This window comes from Micromesistius poutassou (assembly GCF_964030765.1).
Source record: "Micromesistius poutassou genome assembly, chromosome: 5".
Lineage (NCBI taxonomy): Eukaryota > Metazoa > Chordata > Actinopteri > Gadiformes > Gadidae > Micromesistius > Micromesistius poutassou.
Window position 1 is genome coordinate 478,999 of NC_140275.1, and position 24,139 is coordinate 503,137.

At 53.0% G+C, this 24,139-nt stretch overlaps 1 protein-coding gene across 1 annotated transcript in view; it reads right to left on the reverse strand.

Annotated features, from left to right (window-relative positions):
* Nucleotides 1-312: 312 nt before the first annotated feature.
* The window catches only part of adgrv1 (adhesion G protein-coupled receptor V1), a gene marked incomplete at its 5' end in the record, with an annotated part of 39,056 nt that continues 15,229 nt past the window's right edge, over nt 313-24,139 (reverse strand). Inside the window, 27 exons of the mRNA XM_084468873.1 lie at nt 313-672; nt 1,502-1,619; nt 2,274-2,546; nt 3,209-3,888; nt 5,184-5,325; nt 5,961-6,132; nt 7,084-7,227; nt 7,928-8,227; nt 10,972-11,292; nt 11,448-11,597; nt 12,245-12,484; nt 12,568-12,587; nt 13,101-13,360; nt 13,674-13,872; nt 13,974-14,122; nt 14,218-14,453; nt 15,240-15,425; nt 15,958-16,096; nt 16,497-16,620; nt 17,706-17,826; nt 18,492-18,656; nt 20,152-20,331; nt 20,462-20,644; nt 20,743-20,919; nt 22,268-22,470; nt 23,229-23,484; nt 23,919-24,065. Of these exons, the coding sequence (XP_084324999.1) occupies nt 459-672; nt 1,502-1,619; nt 2,274-2,546; nt 3,209-3,888; nt 5,184-5,325; nt 5,961-6,132; nt 7,084-7,227; nt 7,928-8,227; nt 10,972-11,292; nt 11,448-11,597; nt 12,245-12,484; nt 12,568-12,587; nt 13,101-13,360; nt 13,674-13,872; nt 13,974-14,122; nt 14,218-14,453; nt 15,240-15,425; nt 15,958-16,096; nt 16,497-16,620; nt 17,706-17,826; nt 18,492-18,656; nt 20,152-20,331; nt 20,462-20,644; nt 20,743-20,919; nt 22,268-22,470; nt 23,229-23,484; nt 23,919-24,065 (5,499 nt within the window). The 3' untranslated portion in view covers nt 313-458. The remainder of the gene's footprint in view (nt 673-1,501; nt 1,620-2,273; nt 2,547-3,208; nt 3,889-5,183; nt 5,326-5,960; nt 6,133-7,083; nt 7,228-7,927; nt 8,228-10,971; nt 11,293-11,447; nt 11,598-12,244; nt 12,485-12,567; nt 12,588-13,100; nt 13,361-13,673; nt 13,873-13,973; nt 14,123-14,217; nt 14,454-15,239; nt 15,426-15,957; nt 16,097-16,496; nt 16,621-17,705; nt 17,827-18,491; nt 18,657-20,151; nt 20,332-20,461; nt 20,645-20,742; nt 20,920-22,267; nt 22,471-23,228; nt 23,485-23,918; nt 24,066-24,139) is intronic.

A 24,139-nucleotide genomic window follows, 5' to 3' on the forward strand; every position in this document is an offset into this window, starting at 1 on the left:
GGGGCGATGCATCTAAAGGTAGCCTGCAGACGACGGGGATGGAACCACTCACCTTCAGTGAGTCAGCGAGTCCCCCCTTCCTAACCTCTAATGGTCCGTGGCCATCATGAGGTCCAAACCTTCAAACCTACAAACGTACGTCCTTCTGCCCTGAGCAGCTGCTCAACCACCCAGCGAATGAATGCAAACCGCGCCACCCTAGTCGTAGCATCAAGGCAGCCTGTATGCACGGGTCCATTCAAACCTGAGGTATTATTCATCAAACATGATTCACGATTTATCAAAAGACGCAGTGTCAAATAACTAGCTTCGCCCATACGTCGGCCTGTCGAGTCACAGTCCACATAAGCTCCACACGTACACGTTTGTGGAGCCATGAATTCTTGAGGGTGTTGTGTGTTCAGAGGGTCAGGGTGACCTGGGCCCTGAGGTTGGATAACAGCAGCCTGCAGGTGGCCCTATAGAACGCACACCGCTGCGTCTCGTGTTGGTGGACTGACCTCGTCGGGGAGGACCTCCAGCGTGAGGACGCAGCGCGTCTGACCCCGCCGGCACAGCACGGCGCCCGAGGTGACCAGCAGCTGCTGGGTCAGGTTCACCCCCCCGCTGACCAGCGCCGGGGCCAGCCGGCTGAAGGTGGCCCTCCAGTAGACCTGCACGTCCTCGAAGGCCCTGGGGCACAGCGGGGGGGGGGGGGGGGGAGAGTACAGCTCAGACTGTAACCAGGGCCTATGGCGTGTGAAAGCACACACTGGACACACACACACACAGACACAGACACAGACACACACACACACACACACAGACAGACAGACAGACAGACAGACAGACAGACAGACAGACAGACAGACAGACAGACAGACAGACAGACAGACAGACAGACAGACACACACACACACACAGGTATTTCCTCATTCTATCATTCATCATTGTGGTTATAAATATGGATGTTTTCAATATTATAATTTCATTTAAGTGTTCCTGGCGGTACTATTTTCCTGTTCACATTTGTACTTAAATGTAATTGCTGTTATATTTATATTCCTGTGTCTGCCTCTGGGGCAGAGCGGTACTGAGCTGTGAGGGTGGATCCTGTCTCTGGGGCAGAGCGGTGCTGAGCTGTGAGGGTGGATCCTGTCTCTGGGGCAGAGCGGTGCTGAGCTGTGAGGGTGGATCCTGTCTCTGGGGCAGAGCGGTGCTGAGCTGTGAGGGTGGATCCTGTCTCTGGGGCAGAGCGGTGCTGAGCTGTGAGGGTGGATCCTGTCTCTGGGGCAGAGCGGTGCTGAGCTGTGAGGGTGGATCCTGTCTCTGGGGCAGAGCGGTGCTGAGCTGTGAGGGTGGATCCTGTCTCTGGGGCAGAGCGGTGCTGAGCTGTGAGGGTGGATCCTGTCTCTGGGGCAGAGCGGTGCTGAGCTGTGAGGGTGGATCCTGTCTCTGGGGCAGAGCGGTGCTGAGCTGTGAGGGTGGATCGTGGCCGGTGGTTCTGGGGCGGTCCCGCTACCTGTTCTCCTGTCTCTGCAGGACCAGCTGGGCGGTCCGGTTCTCCGAGTCCTCGTCCAGGGTCTGACCCACCAGGGAGCCCCGGCCGAAGCCCACGATGCCGTTGTGGAAGTCGCTCCCTGGGGTGAGGAGGAGGGAGGGAGGGAGGGAGGGAGGGAGGGAGGGAGGGAGGGAGGGAGACACGTGAGGGAGTGATAACACACAAGGGTTCAACTGAGTCCCCGACCGTCTACCAACCGCGTGCTGCCTTCATGGACAATGAGCCAATAGGAGCGGCAGAGATCCGTGTGGACATCGTGTCCCCCCCCCCCCCCCTCAGAGTCCGAACCACCCATTGGTCGATGAGGGCGGAGGCAAAGCTCACCTACGGCCTGGTCAAATTGTAGTGGCAGAACTGGGCCGTATCCATGACAACCAGTGGAACCATTATCCCCCGTTACTTAATGGTTTACAAACAACCTATCCATCCAGGAATAAGACGAGGGGACCCCTTTGAAGAGGAAAGGAAACCCCCTCGTCTCATTCCTGGATGGATAGGTCATTTGTAAACCATTAAGTAACGAGGGATAATGGTTTCCACTCCCAGCCGAAAGGTTCTGGGTTCAACACCGATGTCTGCAAGAAGTCCAACATTCGCCACCTTCTCCTCGATGACTTCTGGGTTCAGGGAGGATGAAGGTGAAGGTGTCTGCCCAGACGACTGAACACCAGCGAGAACAACGGGGCGGCTCGGCTCCACACCGCACCAGACGGAACACAGAGACACGTCTCACCGAGGATGACGATCTTGGCGAAGGCGCCGAAGCCGTGCGGGTCGGTGCGGTTGGCGACCCGCCCCCCTCCCTCGGGGTCGGCCAGGTAGACGAAGAAGGCCTCCTGGCCCTCGGGCTCCGAGTCGTCCAGGATGAGCAGCAGCACCGTGGCCTCGCTCTGCCCGGCCCGCAGCCTCACCACCCTGGAGGCCAGCCGGAAGTCCTGCCCCTCCCGGGCCAGCGTGCCGTTGTAGTCCGGAGAGAAGGGCAGCGCGCCACTCACCACCACGCCGCCTGAGGGGAACCGGCAGCCGTCAGGAGGGTACAGGGGGAGGGGAGAGGGGGAGGCTGATAGAGGGAGGCTGATAGAGGGGGGAGGCTGATAGAGGGGGGAGGCTGAGAGGGGGGAGGCTGATAGAGGGGGGAGGCTGAGAGGGGGAGGCTGATAGAGGGAGGCTGATAGGGGGAGGCTGATAGAGGGGGGAGGCTGATAGAGGGAGGCTGATAGAGGGGGGAGGCAGAGAGGGGGAGGCTGAGAGGGGGAGGCTGAGAGGGGGAGGCTGGTAGGGGGCGGCGGGCGGCGTGGGGCCGGGTATAGCGGTGAACGCCACTGGTCACTATGGAGCTCGGACCCTTTACTGTCGGCCGTAGGATCCCCTTCACCTGCTGCTCTTTGCTTGAGACGATACTGTAATTATTACACTATTATTACACTAATTATTACACTATCAAATAGCTTTATTCACAATAATGAAATTAATAAATGATTGGCAACATTTTAACCAATGACTTCTCTAAACAAACCCTAACCACAATAACTGATCTAGCAGGTGACACGTTACTTATAAGTGAAAGAAAGAATAAGGCCATCAAATGAAATCCCGAACAAACTCAACAAAACAACAACAACAACAACAACAACGACAACAACAGCGACGACGACGACCACCACCCACCTCCGTAGGCGTGGAGCCGGACGCTGACGGGGGCGTCCAGCCCGGCCCCGCCCGGCCCGGCCGCCCTCCGGACCCTCAGCTCCACCCTCTTCTCCAGGCCGTCCTGCTCCCGGTCCTCCGCCGTGTGGACCAGGGCGGGGCCGATGCTCAGCACTGCTCCACCTCCTCCTCCATCTCCTCCTCCATCTCCATCGTCTCCTCCGTCGTCTCCTCCTCCGTCTCCGTCTCCTCCTCCGTCTCCGTCTCCGTCTCCTCCTCCTCCTCCCGTGCCGTTGCTGGCCCTGATGGTGACCCGGGCCGTGCTCTGCCCCGGGTCCAGGCGTGGGCGAGCCCCGGGCGCCGCCCCCAGCACCCGGACGCCCGTCAGGTTGACGTAGAAGAACTCGTCGGGCTCGGCGAGCGAGTCGTTGACGATGGCGAGCCGCAGCGAGGCGCCGGTCTGCAGCGGCGAGTCGAAGACCACCCGGCCGTCCGCCACGGCGCCGTAGTCCTCCCCCGCCGCGGCGCTGCCGGCGGCGGTGGCGTACGACAGCACCGCCGCGCCGCCGCCGCCGCCGCCGTAGAGCCGCTGGACGTGGAGCGTGACGTTCCCCGCGTCCTCGTCCACCACCACCTGCCGGGACTCGCGGGAGAACCGGAACACGCCCAGAGGCTCCACCTCCGCCACCGTGAAGCCGGGCCTGAGGGGCGGAGTCACACGTCCTCAGCACCGCTCACGTTACGTACGAACCATGAGGACGTAGTAACTGTTCCCACGCCACCACGCACGAGGCAATCGGCCCCATCGATTAATCATTCATCTCTCCCTGGACTGTACACAATCAACCATCCTATCCTATGTTATGCTGTCTCTGTTGTATACGGGGAATGGGTTAACCTAGTGATGGTTAGTGTATACGGGGGATGGGTTAACCTAGTGATGGTTAGTGTATACGGGGGATGGGTTAACCTAGTGATGGTTAGTGTATACAGGGGAATGGGTTAACCTAGTGATGGTTAGTGTATACGGGGGAATGGGTTAACCTAGCGATGGTTAGTGTATACGGGGGATGGGTTAACCTAGTGATGGTTAGTGTATACGGGGGATGGGTTAACCTAGTGATGGTTAGTGTATACAGGGGAATGGGTTAACCTAGTGATGGTTAGTGTATACGGGGGAATGGGTTAACCTAGCGATGGTTAGTGTATACGGGGAATGGGTTAACCTAGTGATGGTTAGTGTATACGGGGGATGGGTTAACCTAGTGATGGTTAGTGTATACAGGGGAATGGGTTAACCTAGTGATGGTTAGTGTATACGGGGGAATGGGTTAACCTAGCGATGGTTAGTGTATACGGGGAATGGGTTAACCTAGTGATGGTTAGTGTATACGGGGAATGGGTTAACCTAGTGATGGTTAGTGTATACGGGGAATGGGTTAACCTAGTGATCGTTAGTGTATACGGGGGATGGGTTAACCTAGTGATGGTTAGTGTATACGGGGAATGGGTTAACCTAGTGATGGTTAGTGTATACGGGGAATGGGTTAACCTAGTGATGGTTAGTGTATACGGGGGATGGGTTAACCTAGTGATGGTTAGTGTATACGGGGAATGGGTTAACCTAGTGATGGTTAGTGTATACGGGGAATGGGTTAACCTAGTGATGGTTAGTGTATACGGGGGATGGGTTAACCTAGTGATGGTTAGTGTATACGGGGGATGGGTTAACCTAGTGATGGTTAGTGTATACGGGGAATGGGTTAACCTAGTGATGGTTAGTGTATACGGGGAATGGGTTAACCTAGTGATGGTTAGTGCTTGGCACTTGGTTCCAGGAACAACCTTACTGTACCTACAGAGATATATTGTATATATATATATGTACCTTCTTCTGACAGATGTACTTGTTGTAAGTCGCTTTGGATAAAAGTGCCCTCAATGTAAATGTAGATGTGACATGAGACGCTAGACGCTATGAATGCTGGGTATTGACCTGAGCTGGACGGCGGCCGTGGCGTTGGTGGCGGGGCGGGCAGCGGTCAGGTGTATGGCGAAGGCGGCCGGCGCCGCGGGGTCCCACGGGGCGGTCAGAGCGATGGGCCGGCTCCTCTCGCCGTGGGCCAGGGAGACGGAGCCTGGGGGAGCGGGGCAGCAGCGTCAGGGACCGACACACTGACTCACGCCTATGAGGAGCGCTCATCACAAGGAGTCACATGTGCGATGCCCGGGGCTTTGTCTCCGGTCTAGAGCCCTGGTGCAGGGGTTGAAAAAACCAAGAACGTGTGCCTAGAACGCACACAGTGAGCCTGACCCTTGAGTAACTCTGTGACTCTGCGGTATGAAACAGGACCGGGTTGTGTAAAAGAAAAATGCAGTGTCAACATTTTAACGTTTTAACCGTGCAAGGTATGCACAGCACGGCTCCGTCAGATGCCGGTCATGTCGATCATAATGTCAGGAGTGGCTTTGACGCGACACAATGCACGGCACGAAGGATTATGGAGCGTTAGCTGGTGGTGCGTGAAACCCCTTAGGACAACTTTTTAACTCTGGTTAACTTCACGACAATAAAGTGAATGTGTGGAACACGTCCGCGGTTCACGGTGAGCACTGAAGACCTTTCCTAAAGCCTCCAGCGGTCCCGTTGTGGACGCCCACCAGCAGCAGCAGAGAGCTGGTCGGCCCGTCAGTCATCTCTGGAGGGCCGTACCTGTGCTTGGTCATCTCTGGAGGGCCGTACCTGTGCTTGGTCATCTCTGGAGGGCCGTACCTGTGCTTGGGCTGACGGCTCCAGGCGTGAACCCGGGTGGAGCCAGGCCCGGGGGGTACCCGGCGCTCCAGTCCACGGTGACCCCCCCGAAGAGGCCCGTCCGGGTCACCGTGGCCTCACAGCGCCCCGTCTCCAGGCTGGACACCTGCAGGACCACCGAGGCGAATCCCATCTGGGGTCCGCACACAGGGAGGAGATAACGGAAGAAATGAGGGCTTTGTTAGGGACTAGTCTCACAAATCTCACAAATCAACATTAGAATCTGAGCTCAAATCTCAAATCTCCTTATTTCGCTTCATGTTTGTATCGACCAATCATGTTGCTGGAGGCAAGGACCCGCGTTATTGGTCACAACACAAAGTCAACACCACTGTGGAAATACTCTCGTTAAAATCCCCTTCTGAAAGCTGCACCCACTCGCGCAAATGAGTTTTCCTCAGTAAAACTTCCTCAATGAAAAAACAAGGTGCACTTGGGCCCCTGGCAGGGTTCGGTTCGTGGCCCCGGCTCCGAGGCGTCTCCCCAGAGGTTCTGCTCTAACACAGCTGGACCGCTGGACCCAAGGTTCATTTGGGATGGAAGCACACGGGACAATGGCCCCGATTTCTTCTACAGACGTTGACAGCGTTGGGAGGTTAGAAGACTAAAATAGATTTGAACACACAATCATTCTCCCTTTATTCGATTCTGACACTCGCTATTGCGTGATTTGTTTCAATTTACAAGTCCTGACAAAGACAGGCTAATTGTTTACAGCGGAGCCGGGGATACGAATTAAGTTACCGACCGCAGCAATCCAGTTACTGCCGGGGGTTGGCTGTAATACTTAATGTAAATTCAAAGTGACATAAGAGTCCATAGGGCGAACAACATGACTCAGATCCAAACACGTTCATTCCGAAAGAACATGCGGTTTGTATCCATTCAACACACCCCCATTCATAAAAAAGGTTTTGTGTTGCGACATACAATAAGTGCGTTCGTCAGTGTCGAACGCACTTGTCGCTCTGGACGACAGCGTCAGCTAAATACATGTAACGATATATAATCTTGTTATTGTTGGTAATCACGTTCCGTCATTGAATTATTCAGAGTGAAGAAAGCTGCTGCATTGTGGACTCACTTCAGTGTTGGCAGCTTCTTCCCCGGCCGTCACCATGGCAACCGTGGAGTCGGCGGAGAGTCGAGGCGGGGTGCTGAGGAGGGGGCTGACCAGCGTCACGTCCGTCAGCTCCACGGTGAAGTTCTCCCCGATGGCCAGGAACACCTGCACTCACACACGGAGAGGAGACTACTGAATACTATCGCATAATATCTATCGCACTAGAGTGACATTAATACAAATAAAACACGGTTTCTATTTGATGCTGTTGTAAACTCTGACAGAACGCTCCTGCCAATAGTTCTTAATTCAATGCTGAAGATTTTCTGGAGTTTCATGATTTTAATTATCCTATTCTTGATATTATAAATAGGTCACTTTCCTTGGGATCTCTGCCCTCCCCTTTTAAAACTGCCATTATCAAACTGCTGCTGAAAAATCGAATATTGTTTTGCAAAGTACAAACCAATTACAAATCAACCTTTTATGTCGAAATTACGAAAGGCTGACCAATTTGCTACTTATCCAACAATCCAAATTTTTATATAATTCAATCAGGCTTTCATTTCCCGTAATCTACTGGAGCCTGGACCAGAGTAGTCAATGATCTGCTAATGATGAATAAAAGTAAAATTTGGTGTACCCCAGGGATCGTTTCTTGGCCCTATGCTCTTTTCTAACTCTATACTTCCCCTTGGTGACATTATTTACAAATAGAGCGTTGATTGTCAGTGCTAAGCTGATGATACATAACTTTATGTACTTGAATTTACAACTTTGAACATTCATTTTGCATTTTGCGTGTTCAGCTTTCGTTGCAGAGCGGTTCACCTCAGAACGCGTGAAGTGACACCGGAAGGCTCACCTGGTTGCTAAGCAGCAGTGCGATGGAGACGGAGGACTCCCCCTCCGGCAGCAGCACCCTGCCCGTGGCCCTGCCCCCCAGCAGAGCCTGGACCTCCGGCCCGCCGCTGACCCGGTAGCCCACGCTGGCGTTGCCGAACAGCCCCCCCGACCGCGTGACGTTCAGGAGCAGGAAGCGGCCTGGCTGGTCCCCGGGGCCCCCCACCCCCACGGCCCCCCGGCCGGGGTCCAGGGAGAACACGCCGTGGGGCTCGTCGTTCGCCCGCACCCTGGGGCGAGGGAGGAGGGCGGCGTTGGGTTGAGTACGTGTTGGTGTTAGCGTGTTGGCGTTAGCGTGTTGGTGATAGCGTGTTGGTGATAGCATGTTGGTGATAGCATGTGGGTGTTAGCGTGTTGGTGATAGCGTGTGGGTGTTAGCGTGTTGGTGATAGCGTGTGGGTGTTAGCGTGTTGGTGATAGCGTGTGGGTGTTAGCGTGTTGGTGATAGCGTGTGGGTGTTAGCGTGTTGGCGTTAGCGTGTTGGCGTTAGCGTGTGGGTGTTAGCGTGTTGGTGATAGCGTGTGGGTGTTAGCGTGTTGGCGTTAGCGTGTTGGCGTTAGCGTGTTGGCGTTAGCGTGTTGGTGATAGCGTGTTGGTGATAGCGTGTTGGTGTTAGCGTGTTGGTGATAGCGTGTTGGCGTTAGCGTGTTGGTGTTAGCGTGTTGGTGATAGCGTGTTGGCGTTAGCGTGTTGGTGATAGCGTGTTGGTGATAGCGTGTTGGTGATAGCGTGTTGGCGTTAGCGTGTTGGCGTTAGCGTGTGGGTGTTAGCGTGTTGGTGATAGCGTGTTGGTGATAGCGTGTGGGTGTTAGCGTGTGGGTGTTAGCGTGTGGGTGTTAGCGTGTGGGTGTTAGCGTGTTGGTGATAGCGTGTTGGTGATAGCATGTTGGTGATAGCATGTGGGTGTTAGCGTGTTGGTGATAGCGTGTGGGTGTTAGCGTGTGGGTGTTAGCGTGTTGGCGTTAGCGTGTTGGTGATAGCGTGTTGGTGATAGCGTGTGGGTGTTAGCGTGTGGGTGTTAGCGTGTGGGTGTTAGCGTGTGGGTGTTAGCGTGTTGGTGATAGCGTGTTGGTGATAGCGTGTTGGTGATAGCGTGTTGGTGATAGCGTGTGGGTGTTAGCGTGTGGGTGTTAGCGTGTGGGTGTTAGCGTGTTGGTGATAGCGTGTTGGTGATAGCGTGTTGGTGATAGCGTGTTGGTGATAGCGTGTTGGTGATAGCGTGTGGGTGTTAGCGTGTGGGTGTTAGCGTGTGGGTGATAGCGTGTTGGTGATAGCGTGTTGGTGATAGCGTGTTGGTGATAGCGTGTGGGTGTTAGCGTGTTGGTGATAGCGTGTTGGTGATAGCGTGTGGGTGTTAGCGTGTTGGTGATAGCGTGTGGGTGTTAGCGTGTTGGTGATAGCGTGTTGGTGATAGCATGTTGGTGATAGCGTGTTGGTGATAGCATGTGGGTGTTAGCGTGTTGGTGATAGCGTGTTGGTGATAGCGTGTGGGTGTTAGCGTGTTGGTGATAGCGTGTTGGTGTTAGCGTGTTGGTGTTAGCGTGTTGGTGTTAGCGTGTTGGTGATAGCGTGTGGGTGTTAGCGTGTCGGTGACAGCGTGTGGGTGTTAGCGTGTTGGTGATAGCATGTGGGTGTTAGCGTGTTGGTGATAGCATGTGGGTGTTAGCGTGTTGACTGACTGAAAGGTGCTACCCCTGTGTCTGTGTTGAGTTTAGATGAGTTAGAAGGCATGTTCACTAAGAAAAGCATCAGTTTTAAACCACATGGTTGTGCTTGAGTATTTTATTTGACTGTCCCAATGTATTTATGGTAAGCCACTTTTATAAAAGCGTCTGTTAAACACCCTAAATGTTAAAGGGGTAGTTCAGGATTTTGGACATCGGGTCTCATTTCCAAGTGAGCCAGTGTGTTGTTTATCATTGGAGACCGTTTTCAACACTTTTCATTCAGTCCTTCTAGTTGCAGAGATCGCTGGTGCTAGGCTAGCGCAAGTCAAGGGGAACTGCTAGCCTGCCAATAAAAACAGTTTTACCCACTTCCGAGGCAAACCAATTATAATGCCCGACTATCGATGTAAATGTCTGTATTGATAGAATAATATTAGAAATAAAACTATCCTTGTATCGCAATGATCACATTACATTTTGGGGGACTACTTTCTCAGCAGCGGCGGAATTTCACTTTTCTCCGGTGTAGCAACCAACAGCAGAAGGTAAACAGAGATTTTTGAGATGTTTGAGATGTATACCTTCTACCTACAGCAGAAGGTAAACAGAGACGCGCACTCCAGGTAATATCAGTCCACCGCTGCCATAGCTTGCTTCCAACTACAGGGATTATAAACTAAATGCAATGCGATGCAAGGGTAAGTTTATTTCTAACACTATTCTATCAACACAGACATTTACATCGATAGTCGGGCATTATAATTGGTTTGCCTCAGGAGTGGGTAAAACTGTTTTTTTTGGCAGGCTAGCAGTTCCCCTTGACTTGCACTAGCCTAGCACCAGCGATCTCTGCAACTAGAAGGACTGAATGAAAAGTGTTGAAGACGGTCTCCAATGATAAATAACACACTGGCTCACTTGGAAATGAGACCCGATGTCCAAAATCCTGAACTATCCCTTTAATGAAAATGTAAATGTTGATTTGACTTTTTACATAAGGTTATTATTAAATCGAACATGTAAAAAAAAATTGCCTTTTAGTCGTAGAATCGATTGAGAATTTGCTCCACGTGCCAAACCAAGGCAAATTCTTCAAAAAGGTACATTTATGAAAATGACAGTTTTTGTCTTAGAAAGGAGTCAGTTGAGGTGGTTCGGGCATCTGGTAAGGATGCCCACTGGACGCCTCCCTTGGGAGGTGTTCCAGGCACGACCAGTGGGGAGGAGACCCCGGGGAAGACCCAGGACTAGGTGGAGAGATTATATCTCAACACTGGCCTGGGAACGCCTCGGTATCCCCCCGTCAGAGCTGGTCAATGTGGCCCGGGAAAGGGAAGTCTGGGGCCCCCTGCTTGAGCTGCTGCCCCCGCGACCCGACCCCGGATAAGAGGACGACGATGAGGATGAGGATGAGGGACAGTTTTTGTACTCCCACCCACCTAATGCGTGTGCTGGTGAGGTTGGGGTTGCCGTCCAGGGTGGCGCCCCCCTCCACGCCCGTGAGCCTGACCAGGTACAGCTCCTCCAGCTCGGGCACCGCGTCGGGCATCAGGCTGAGGAGCAGCAGCGCCTCCCGCTGGCCGACCAGGATCACTACAGCCCCGGCCGCGCTCAGGAAGTCACCGGCCAGGTCTGACTCGCTTTGGACCTCCCAGTGGATCTGAGGAGCGGAGGAAGAGAACGGGGGGGAAGGTGAAGGAAGAGGGCACAACGGAGTGGAACGGAGACGGGTATGGAGGTGGAGAAGGAGGAGGAATGGGAAACTAAGACCAGGATACAGTTTTCTGAACCACTACTTTGTCTCGGTGGGGTTACCGTGATGTTCCCCATGACGCCCTCTCTCCGCCGGAGCAGCAGTGAGATGTTGAGCGGGCCCTGGTCGTCAGCGGGCTCCTCGTAGACCTGCTCCCTCAGAGCGCGCTCGTCGAACTGGACGATGCCGTTAGGGTCCCCGAACTTCTCGACCTGGAGGAGAACGACAGCGTTCAACGAGCACCGGAGGAGACACACATGGCTGATCGAATGGCTAGTGTCATTTGATTCAAATGTCTTAAACAAAGATATTTTCATAAAATTAAATTTTTTGAAAAAAAAATCGATGGTATTTGAATTTGATATTTTTAAAAATAATTTTAAAATATCTTCATAAAATTACAAAAAATCATATTAGTTATGAATTATTGTTGTTATTTTTTTTTTGTTGAAAAATAATTAAAAGAAAATTCGAACATAGATTTAAATAAAAATTTAAATCGATGTTATTTCAATTTCGATCTGAACTCTAAAGGCTCAGTTATGGTTCCACGTTGACCCCACGCAGACGCTTTGACGCATTCGTGAACCGGTTTTGGTTCTGCGTTTTAGAGAGCGGACCAATCACAGCCCTCGCTGCTGCGTCGCCTCGACGCAAGGTTACAACTTTTGGGAGGCGCACGTCCGGCCTCCTGCGGTGGACGCAAGGAGGGTCCGCAAGGACGTCACGGGTCCGTCACCCCCTTGCGTTGCGTCGACGTGGAACCATAACTGAGCCTTTACTCGGTGCTCCTCAAGCGGTCCAGGGCTTCAGCGGTTCACCTCAACCAGGAGAGAGAAGGAGTGAGACGGTGACCCACCTGGATCTGGACCGCCCCGGCCGCGGGGTCCACGTCCACCTCCCCGGACAGGACGCTGAGCTGAACCGTGAACACCTCCTCCACCTCCACCTCCCCGTGGGGCAGCAGGCCCAGCCGCACGGCGTGGAGCCCCTCCTCCCCGTTGCCCAGGTAGAAGGAGCCGTTGACGGGCTCCAGGAAGTCCTGGTTGAGCGGGGGGAGGGGCTCCCTGCTGTTGGGGCCCAGGATGTGCCACGCCACCTGGGAGGAGAACAGGTGTGGTGAGGGTCGATTAGGGGCAGGGGGATTGATGGGCAGGAGAGTCAAAGGTTTTGGGTTCGGACCCCGATGATCTGAGTCTGACCTGTGGGCATCCCCACAGGTCGCGAGACCCCTACATGCTCCAGGATGAGTGACAACTCACTCTGTATCCCTTTGTATCCCTAGTGTCTGCTTAACCAATAAGTAGTGATTATCTGACAAAAGTTAGGGTTGTTAAAAGAGCTATCAAACAACCGCTCGGTTGTCTGGATTGAGGTGTTACAGCAGGTCGTCTGGTAAACTGGAAGGTTCCTGGTTCGATCCCCGGTTCCTCATAGAGTGTCGAGTGTCGAGGTGTCCCTGAGCCAGACATCTGACCCTACCCCTAACTGGCTGGTCCCTTGCGATGTGACACCGTCGTCGGCGTGTCAACGTGTGTATGAACAGGGGGGGGTGTGAGTCTTAAGGGGCCAAAGTTAGAAACGCTATCTGCTGGTTACATGGTGTATGGAATATGGATGCCGTCCATTAACCGTGAACGTTCACGGCGCGTGACGACGTTCACGGCGCGTGACGACGTTCACGGCGCGTGACGACGTTCACGGCGCGTGACGACGTTCACGGCGCGTGACGACGTTCACGGCGTTCGGCCTCACCGTCGCATTTCCCACGAAGCCTCCCGCTCTCTCCAGGACCAGGGTGAGCGAGAGCGTCACGTTGGGGTTCACCAGGGTGATGCGGCTCTCGTTGAGGAAACGCACGAACCCGCTCAGGGAGTCACTCTTGGCGATGGTTACCCTGGCGACCGAGTTGGCGCCCAGGACAGCTCCCCCGGTGGCGCGAGACAGCAGCACCTCAAAGGTCTCAGCGGCTTCACTGCAGGAGAGACGTGTACACACACATATATATATATATATATATATATATATGTGTATATATATATATATATACAGGTATTGTAAAGTGTACAGACCCGAACCCCGAACTACAGATAAAAAATTACTATGACCAAAATCTGTTGTGTTGTGGATGGGAAGAGGAATCATGTACATTAGATGTTTGCATCCGTTGCTATGACTGTTGTGTATATGCCTGTATGTATGTATGAAGCAAAAAGTAACATGCATATACATATACACATGTATATGCGCTGGTCCAGTCTGTGTGTCCAGGTCCCTCCCTCTCTCACCTGTCCTCGTCGTCCACGATGGTGATGTTGATGAGGCTGGCCTCCTGCCCGTGGCTGAAGGTGACCGACCCGTTGGACAGGAAGTAGTCCAGGTCAGGGGTCGCGCTCAGACCCCTGGAGGCGTACTGAGCCGACACCTGGCCCCACTGACCCCGCGACCTCAGCACGGGGATCACCAGGAACCCTGCGTCCTCCTCCACTGCCGGGGACCACACGCAGTGGAACAGAAATACGATTATACCTCATTGGAACACAACCGATGATGATAATAATAATCAAACATTGATAAAGACCACTCACCTGTGACGTCGAGGTGGTCCGGGTGGAACTCCAGAACGCCCTCAGCGTTGTCGTTCTTCAGAATGACCACGGTGACGGAGGAGACGTTCCCTACTGTCGGAGGAAGGTCCAACTGGAGCCCCGACTCCCTCACGGTGTAGTCCACGCCGCTGACCACCAGAGGGAGACAGAGTACACCTAATGTTAGTCCCCTACGGAGGACTCCTCCTCTGCTATTGTCAGCCTGTTCTCCACAAGCCGCTACCTGACGTTGAGAAGCTCCACGCCGGTGATGTTGAGGTGGAACTCCTCGGGCCCTTCCGGCAGGTCGTCGTCAACGATGCGCAGCAGGACGTCCCGCGACGTCTGGCCCGCTGCGAACAGCAGCCGGCCCGCCTCGGGGCTGAAGTCCAGCCCGCTGACCGCCGAGCCGCCCGACGTCTCGTAGCTGACGGCCACCGCCCCCAGGCTGCCCCCCGAGCGCACCACCGTCACGTTCACCTGGGGGGGGGGGGAAACTCACGTCAGCGCCGGGAACCACGGAGGAGGAACTGGACGGGTAACGGAGGTCCACTGGTGGACGATGAGTGGGGGAGGAAGAGTCGGACGTGAGTAGTCTGAGAAGACGAAGGGTGATATTATTACCACCTGTGTGAGTGACAAGACGTTTTGAAAATCTGCCCCTTCTGACATCACAAGTGGGCGTGTCCACCCAGACGTGCGCTGGATAGATCAGTCTACCAGCCGTCGTGTAGCAGACGTTTAGCAAACGTTGCTCATTTCTCCGTCATACATCTTGGTGGACGGCATTAGCTCAGGAGGTGGAGCGGGTCGGCTGGTAACCGCAAGGTCGCTGGTTCGATCCCCGGCTCCTCCTCCTAGCGGAGTGTGGAGGTGTCCCTGAGCGAGACGCCCTCACCCTGACTGCTCCTGACCCGCTGGCCGTCGCCCTGCGGGGTCGACTCCGCCCGTCGGTGTGTGGTGAATGTGTGCGTGAATGAACGGGTGAATGTCAGTCAACACTGTGAAGCGCTTTGGATAAAAGCGCTTCATATAAATGAGAACCATTTACCATGGACACGCCCACTTGTGATGTCAGAAGAGGCATCGTTTTCCACACGGCTTGTAACGGCTAATCACACTCTGACCCGGTGGTGTGATACGTCACCTTTAGGTCCGGTTGATTCAACGACTGACAGCGACGACGACGACCTGGGAACGAACAACCGAGGACGAAAACACCGGAGACAGAGAAAAACCTGAGGACGACAACGGACGGCGTCTCACCAGCCCCTCCTCCTCGGTGGCGTCGACCCGCGCCCGGGCGAGGGAGAAGCGTCCGTGCGGGCGGTCGCTGGCCGCCATGGTGACGGTGACGCGGCCGGCCGAGGGGCTGATGTCCAGACCGGGCGTGGCGGCGGTGAGGGTCAGCTGGTACACGCGCCGCTCCTCGGGGACCTCGTCGTCCAGCGCCTGGGGAGCACAGCGGGGGGGGGGGGGGGACACAGGGGGGGGGTTAACGCCGTCAGGGGGGGGGCGTATGGAGGGGGGGGACGTATGGAGCGGGGGGAGGACACAGGGGGGGGTTAACGTCATCAGGGGGGGGCCCGGAGGGGGGGGGGGTGGACGTACGGAAGGGGGGGGGGTGGGCGTACAGAAGGGGGGGGGGGGGAGGACACAGCGGGGGGGTTAACGCCGTCGGGGGGGGGGGGCGTATGGAGGGGGGGGACGTATGGAGGGGGGGGACATATGGAGCGGGGGGAGGACACAGCGGAGGGGTTAACGCCGTGAAGGGGGGGGCCCGGAGGGGGGGGGGGGGGGCGTACGGAGGGGGGGGGGGGGGGGGGGAGGACACAGCGGGGGGGTTAACGCCGTGAAGGGGGGGGCCCGGAGGGGGGGGGGTGTACGGACGGGGGGGAGGACACAGTGGGTGGGTTAACGCCGTGAGGGGGGGGGGCCCGGAGGGGGGGGGGGGGGACATAGTGGGTGGGTGGGGCTGGAGTACCTTGAGGGTGATGCTGGCGGCTGATTGGCCGTCCCTCATGGTCACGACGCCGGAGATCTGCTCGAACTCGGAGGCGTCGGCGGGAGAAATGTTCCAGAAGAACTGGACCTCCCCGAAGACCCCCGGCCCCCGCACCAGGCTGGACACACACACGCACACACGCACACACACACGCACGCACGCACACGCACGCACGCACACACACAGACACGCACACACACACAGACACGCACGCACGCACGCACACATGCACGCACACACACACACACACACACGCATGCACACGCACGCACGCGCACACGCACACCCACCCACACACACACACACACACATTTACACACAAAAGCACGTACACACACACACACACACACACACACACACACACACACACACACACACACACACACACACACACACACACACAGACAAAAACATTTTTAATTGCATCCAAAAATTCTTAAACAATCGTTAAAGAATTGACGTTTAACAAAACATCCAAACAGACGTTGCATTGAGCCGGGTGGCCGTGTCCTGTGTACCTGACCACCGTGCTGCCGTTGTAGCCCCTCTCAGGTTCACCAATGACAACGTCCCTGGAGGCCTCGGCCACGCCCACCGTGCCCAAGGCCGCTCGGTCGGCCTGGATGGTGATGCTGGCCAGACCTACAGTCGGTATACACACATATATATATACATTTATAAAACGGGGGGCCTAAATCAAGCGATCTGATTGGTTCCCAACCGTTGTATATTGAGCGTATACACACAGCTATGACGCCCGTTCAGTTTACGGAGTTCAGTATCACTCCGCGCCTAACTCTAACTGTTGTTTATGTATATATGAAAGCGATAGCATAGTTCACTGAAGCCTAAAAAACATGTTGATTGCTGGAGAGGGTGGAAATGTTGTAAAGCAATAGGCACGCGGTCGGCAATTTAGCCTACTATCGAGTTCGAGTGAACTCGATAGAAGGCTAAATTGCCGGCGAACCAAGCTACCGTCTCTAGCCTTCTGGCTGAAGGAAGCTATAGTGCGTTGCATAGCAACCGCCGTACACTTTGCCGGCAGCCGGGAGGGACTACTTTTTTGTATTCGTTAAAAAAAATGCTTTTCCGACTTTCTAGCTTTTTCAAAATTGAGGGTGTCTATGGCTTTAATTTCGCCATATTTACGTAACCGTTTTATAAAAGCAATAGATCACTTCAGTCAGTGATATACGGTCATTATACCACAGTTAAGGGGGTCGCCGCCCCTTAACTGTGGTATAATGAGCGTATACCACAGCCTGTCGTGATCTATTGCTTAAATATATACACACATATATATATACATATATATATACACATTTATATATACATTTACACACATATATATACACACATATATATATATATATACATATATATACACATTTATATACACATATGTAAACACACATATATATATATATACACACACACATATATATATATATATATACATATATACACACATATATATACACACACACATATATATATACATATATACACATTTATATACACACATATATACACATATATACACACATATATATATACACACACATATACACACACACACATATATATACACATATATACACACACATAATACACACACACACATATATACACACACATAATACACACACATATACACATATATACACACACATACACACACATGTACATCACAGTATAGGAGAGGGGGGAGGTGACCCACTGACCGGCTAAGGGGTCGATGACGGCGGCGCTGGTTCCCGGGAGAAGCCGCACGGTGAAGCTCTCGTCTCCCTCCAGAGCAGAGTCCTCCAGCGCCCTGACCACCAAGCTCTGAGTGGACTGCGTCTGAGAGGGACGGACGTGAAGAAGACGTCGAGGTTCAGACCCGCGTCCTAATGCGTGACTCATTTACATTTCCTTAACGACAACCAGGCCTGGTTATTGTTCACTTTCCTCAATTGAACTAGAAACATAAAAACATATGCAAATATAATATATTTTTAATCGCTCTCATGAGGATCTCCCACAACACATACGCTCCCAAATAGCAACGATGTATTCACCGAATGAACCTCCATGTGCTAATGACATGAGGTTATGTTGCTTTGTGCCGTACCTCTAGAGCCACATCTAGAGAGCTGTAGGGTCTGGCAACGAGTAATGAAAACGGCCCAACTCGAGGGGCGGCCCCAAGCATACATTTAAAAATATCACTGCACGCAATTGGATAACACTACGACCAATCAGAAGAATACAAGTGGTGACGTATCCAGAGCCCCATACGCTAAGCTACCAGCGGAGCTAACCAATAGATAAGACTCTCGCCGTATCCGGTCGGTAAAACAGCAACGCTTTTGGCCCCGCCCTATATCAGATACGCCGATGTGATTGGTTAATGTTCCGGGCCAGGGGAATCGGGGGAGTGAGGATATCGCTCGTTCCCAGAGTGACTCGCTGAGCAAATTCACATTGTGCTCTGGCGAGAACTCTGGACTTCCAGGGTACCGTACCTCCGCAAAGACCAGGGTTCCACTGAGAGGCGACAGGTCGTCCCTGGCCAGGTCCTCCAGTTGCCATGCCAACGTCACCGCGCCCCGCCCTCCGGTGCTCCGGAGCACCGTCAGCGTTGCCACGGCAGCGGGGTCGTCCGTGAACTCGGGCTCGCTGACTGTAACCTAAGCAGGGTTGAAGCGGATGTGATTGGCCGGTCGTCGATGAGGAGGTAGAGTGATGGACACCATGGCAACGGCCGCTAGGACGCGCGTCGGCTGTCTTGATGCTCATGCTAGGCTAGTATTGGGAGGATTGGTAGGATTGTATTGGATAGTATTGGTAGGATTGGTAGGATGTATTGGATAGTATTGGTAGTATTGGGAGGATGGTATTGGATAGTATTGGTAGTATTGGTAGGATTGGTAGGATGGTATTGGATAGTATTGGTAGTATTGGTAGGATGGTATTGGATAGTATTGGTAGTATTGGTAGTATTGGTAGGATGGTATTGGGTAGTATTGGTAGGATTGGTAGGATGGTATTGGATAGTATTGGTAGTATTGGTAGTATTGGTAGGATGGTATTGGATAGTATTGATAGTATTGGTAGTATTGGTAGGATGGTATTGGGTAGTATTGGTAGTATTGGTAGGATTGGTAGTATTGGTAGGATGGTATTGGATAGTATTGGTAGGATTGGTAGGATGGTATTGGATAGTATTGGTAGTATTGGTAGTATTGGTAGGATGGTATTGGATAGTATTGGTAGGATTGGTAGGATGGTATTGGATAGTATTGGTAGTATTGGTAGTATTGGTAGGATGGTATTGGATAGTATTGGTAGGATTGGTAGGATGGTATTGGATAGTATTGGTAGTATTGGTAGTATTGGTAGGATGGTATTGGATAGTATTGGTAGGATTGGTAGGATGGTATTGGATAGTATTGGTAGGATTGGTAGTATTGGTAGGATGGTATTGGATAGTATTGGTAGGATGGTATTGGTAGTATGGATAGTATTGGATAGTATTGGTAGGATTGGTAGTATTGGTAGGATGGTATTGGATAGTATTGGTAGTATTGGTAGGATTGGTAGGATGGTATTGGATAGTATTGGTAGTATTGGTAGGATTGGTAGGATGGTATTGGATAGTATTGGTAGTATTGGTAGGATTGGTAGGATGGTATTGGATGGTATTGGATAGTATTGGTAGGATTGGTAGGATGGTATTGGATAGTATTGGTAGGATTGGTAGGATGGTATTGGATAGTATTGGTAGGATTGGTAGGATGGTATTGGATGGTATTGGATAGTATTGGTAGGAAAAGGCACCATTTCCATTGAACGGTGACTAGATGGCTAACCTTCTTATGTAGAATGTATAATCCTGCCAGTCCGTCTTTTTTAGGTTCTCGTTGGTATACAGTTGTCTCAAAGTTAAAGTACTCTTCCTGGATATTGACGGCTTATTTTGCACTTGAACCGACTTATATTTGAACATAAATATTACCTGGAAGTTAACAGGGATTGATGTTCACTAGAGGTTTAAGTTCTAAGACGTATATAGCAACGTGGAAGACATAAAGTCATACAATTAGTTACGTTGTGGAACTGAATCCTTTTGAGGGAGGAAAAATGAAAGAGATTTTTGGAACGGGTTATTATGTCTGGACTAACTTCCTGGTCCTGGAATCCAAATCTTCCCAGAGGAGAGTCATTGGCCGGAATGCTGGCCGTCACGGACGTCACCGCCCCCAGCCGGGCTCCACCAATCACACGCAGCAGAGACACGGTGAAGGTTTCCTCCGCCTCCACCTCCTCGTCGTCTACGATGGTGATGTCAATCGTAGCATCTCTCTTAAGACAGGGAAGAACACATCTCGTTGTTTAACTTCATCTGTTAGACCCTTTAGGGAATAACTTTGAACGTCGTTATGTTTTAAGGACCCCTCTTTTGGTGCCGTCAGAGTCGTCCAGAGTCGCTCACCTGTCCGTCCTTTAAGGTGACATTCCCTGAGGAAGGGCTGAAGTCCTCAAAGCTGGCCGTGATTGGCTGAGCCTCCCAGTAAACGACGAGTGCCCCCGTTGTTCCGGCCAATCGCGCCACGCCAAGACGGAACACGTTGTCCGGCGGTGCGATCTCATAGGCCAGGACCCTCCCTGGGGCCTCCTGAGGAGCAGAGGCCTCGGATTAGCAACGGAGCGACACAGCGTTGGAGCAGCGGCGGTCGGCGGCCGTCTGTCCCGGTGCGGTCACGTGACACCGACCTCAGACACGTTGAGCTGCACGACGCCCCTGGGGTCGTCGTTCTCCGCGATGGTGACCTCGGCCACCTCCATGCCAGGCCTCTTCAGGCTGGGCCCGCCCGGTCCCGTGGACCCCCCGACCAGCTCCACACGGCTGATGTTCACCAGGAACCTCTCGGCCAGCTCCGGGACGTCATCCTGGGGATAAGGAAACACCACCATGTCAAACCTACGCACGACGGCGGGGGGGTAGGTACACGTAGCTAATGTACGCCCGGTTTTAAAACTGTGTAGTCGGCACGTGTGTGTTGGTGGCCACACCAAACTTATATCCCTCAGAAAGGGACTCATACCAGCGTGTCTGCCAGCATACATACTCAGACTCTCACATGCTCGGGGTCTAAGATGGACTGAACTCAAGCTTGGTCTTAACCAGTGGTTCTCTAACTCTTTCCACCAGTGTACCCCCTCTAAGATATTCTTTCAGCCGAGTACTCCCTCACTGGCACAAACAAATTTTGGGATAATTTTTGAACATCATTTTGAACAATGAACATAAATAATGCATGTGCTTTCTATTTGGCAGTGTAAACATGAACATTAAAAGGGTGCAAATACTCATCATTTAATGAGAAACAGGTTTAGGTTTTTTGTTTTTCTTACCCCCTGCAGTACTCCAAAGTACCCCTAGGGGTGCGCGTACCCCCATTTGAAAACCACTGGTCTAAACGGCTTCTGGTCATGGACACAGCAGTGATCTTGAATTGGGAGCAGCATGAGAATGGAATGTGCTACTGGTGGTTGGAACACAAGGGTTTCTAAAGTTCACTCTGGGCTGCTTGTTGAAGACAGAAACCACGCTCCCCCCATTACCTCACGCCCACCCCCATTTCTAGCCTAAACACAACATAATTACCATCCCCATTAGAGGGGAGGTTTAGCATGGACCCCAATGGACCCTGAGATGTGGCTGGGGGGGAAGGGCAGGAAAGAGAAATGGACATGAAGAAAAACAGAGCAAACAGAAACAACAATGTATTTATAAAATGAGAGAGTCACGTGAGCAGTGAACAAAGAGAGAGACACATTTGAGTGTGGACAGAGATGGATGATGAAATGCCGCACAAAGTAAGCATGGCACTTGCTTTTTCTTTGGTAACAAATCAGCAAAAAGATTTAAAAAAAAAAATGAAAGACATGGTACTGGCTTCTGTCACGGACTGACGTCCAACTGTAGTGCCAACGTTCTGGGCAGAGTATCGGCATTTGCGGTCTGTTCATGAACAAGAGTAGGTAGAGGAAAGGTGGAAGGCGCACCAACAATAGAAATGATCAACATTCACTGCAGATTATTTTTTTAAACCTGCACTTTGTACGTTTTCTGTTAGCCCCCTCTAGTGGTTTGAGTTGGAGCTACAGGTTGCGCTACATCATTTTCAGACAGACGGTGGTCCGGGGTCGGGGTGAGTGCGGTGGAACAAAGGAAAAAACTATCCCTGGATGCATCGGCGTGTGGAACAGCTGCCGCAGAGGTATGAGCTATTACCGGCATGATGGTGAAGCTGACCAGGACCACGGTCGCCCCGTCCACCATGACCACCGTGTCGTCCCTGGGGAGGTAGTCCAGCCCAGCGGAGGCCTGGTTGGCGGGGGGCTGTGATAGGGCGGGCCTGGTCTGGTAGTGGACGGCCACGGCCCCCGAGGACCCCTGCTCCCTCACTATGGAGAGGCTCACGTTGACCGGGGAGCCTGGAGTCGTTTTGGGGAAGGAGGGAGGAAGGATTTTCCAATTAGTTTGCCATTTTCAATTTCCACAACAAGCTCGACTTCACTGACGCGGAGAAAGTGCGTTTTGGTTTAACAGCTCCAAAAACAAGGCCAACGCCAAGACGCTAAAAATAAACGTTGGTTTGCATAATTGCGCAGAGCGTGTGGGTCGCAGTCATGTTACAATGGACTTCTTTGACATTCTAGGCCCGCTACCAAGACACAGATTTAGATAAATCCTCTCTTACTTCAAATCCTGGAAGCCACGAATACCCCCCCCCCCCCCACCCGCCCTTTTACTGTAAATCCCAGCTTGTGGTTACCATGACATCCCACGAGAAAGAAACCCGATCCAGAAAAACACATCCAACCCCTACGTTGACAGGACACAAACAAAAACAAGAGCTCACCATGAGTAAAAACACAACCTGACGTTAAAACCGTTCATTTCAGACACACTGCATAGCTTTTCCATCATAACATATATATATATATAGCTTTATAGTATATTTTATAGTTGCTGTTGCAAATACACGTGCAGTCCGCACACTCGGCTGCCCCGCCATTGAAGAACTGCGCCACACGCCGCAAATCACCCGACGTTGCACACGCGAGCGGCGTGATGACATGTTTGGGTTCCCGTCAGCTCAGCGGTGAGCGCACGCTGCCTCGCAAACAAGTTTAAACTCCCTGATCCAGGCGCGAGCGTCGCAGCGGCGGCGGCGGCGACCGTGTCTCACCGGCGGGCTCCTGCACCCCGGGGAACAGGGAGTCCGCGTGCCAGCCGACCACCCCGTAGGGCGAGCCGTTGGCCAGGATGGCGAGCAGGGCGTGGGCCCGCTGCGGGGCGATGGTCGCCGCCTGCGCCGGCTCCTCCAGCCCCACGGTGGTGACGTCCATGAGCGCCACTGTCACGTGCTCGCGGCCCTCCGGCACGCCGTCCGCCACCACCGACAGCGTGATGACGGCCGCCGACTGGCCCTCGGAGAACAACACCTGCAGGGAGAGAACGGGGTGAACGGGCTGAGATCAGTTTGGGGATTGCCTGCAGCTCACGGTATTCCCAGGTGGTCTCCCATCCAAGTACTAACAAGGACCGACTTGTTAGCTTCCGAGATCAGACGAGATGGGGCGTGTTCCGGGCGGTATGGGGAGTGGTAAGTCTTCTTTATTTAAAGCTGCACTATGTGTGTTTACCCATTAGAAGCCTCTAGTGGCTGGAGGTGTAGCTACAGCGGACAGTGTCTGCGGTCTGAGATTCAGCCGTGGTGGGGTGAGCCTGGCTAACTTCCCTAGTTCCTACGTTTTCTTAATCGAGTAATTGGCTGCAATGGAAAACTTACATAGCGCAGCTTTAACTAAGTTTGTGAATCCATATTTTGGAAAACGGGTTTGGTTTGTAAAAGCAGTTCCCCGTTGGGCTGGCTCACCACTCCGGAGGTGGGGAATATGTCGGGCAGGCTGCCGTTGGCGGCCCAGTGGACGGTCAGTCTGCCAAAGGTCCCCCTCGTCCGCTCCACCCTCAGGGAGATCAGGTTGCTCTGCTCCAGCTCCTCCACCTCCATGTACACAGACTCCTGCACCGAGACGGCCCAGAGAGACTTCAACCACAACCGTCTTAGTACATTTAGAACAACAATCACAAAGAAAA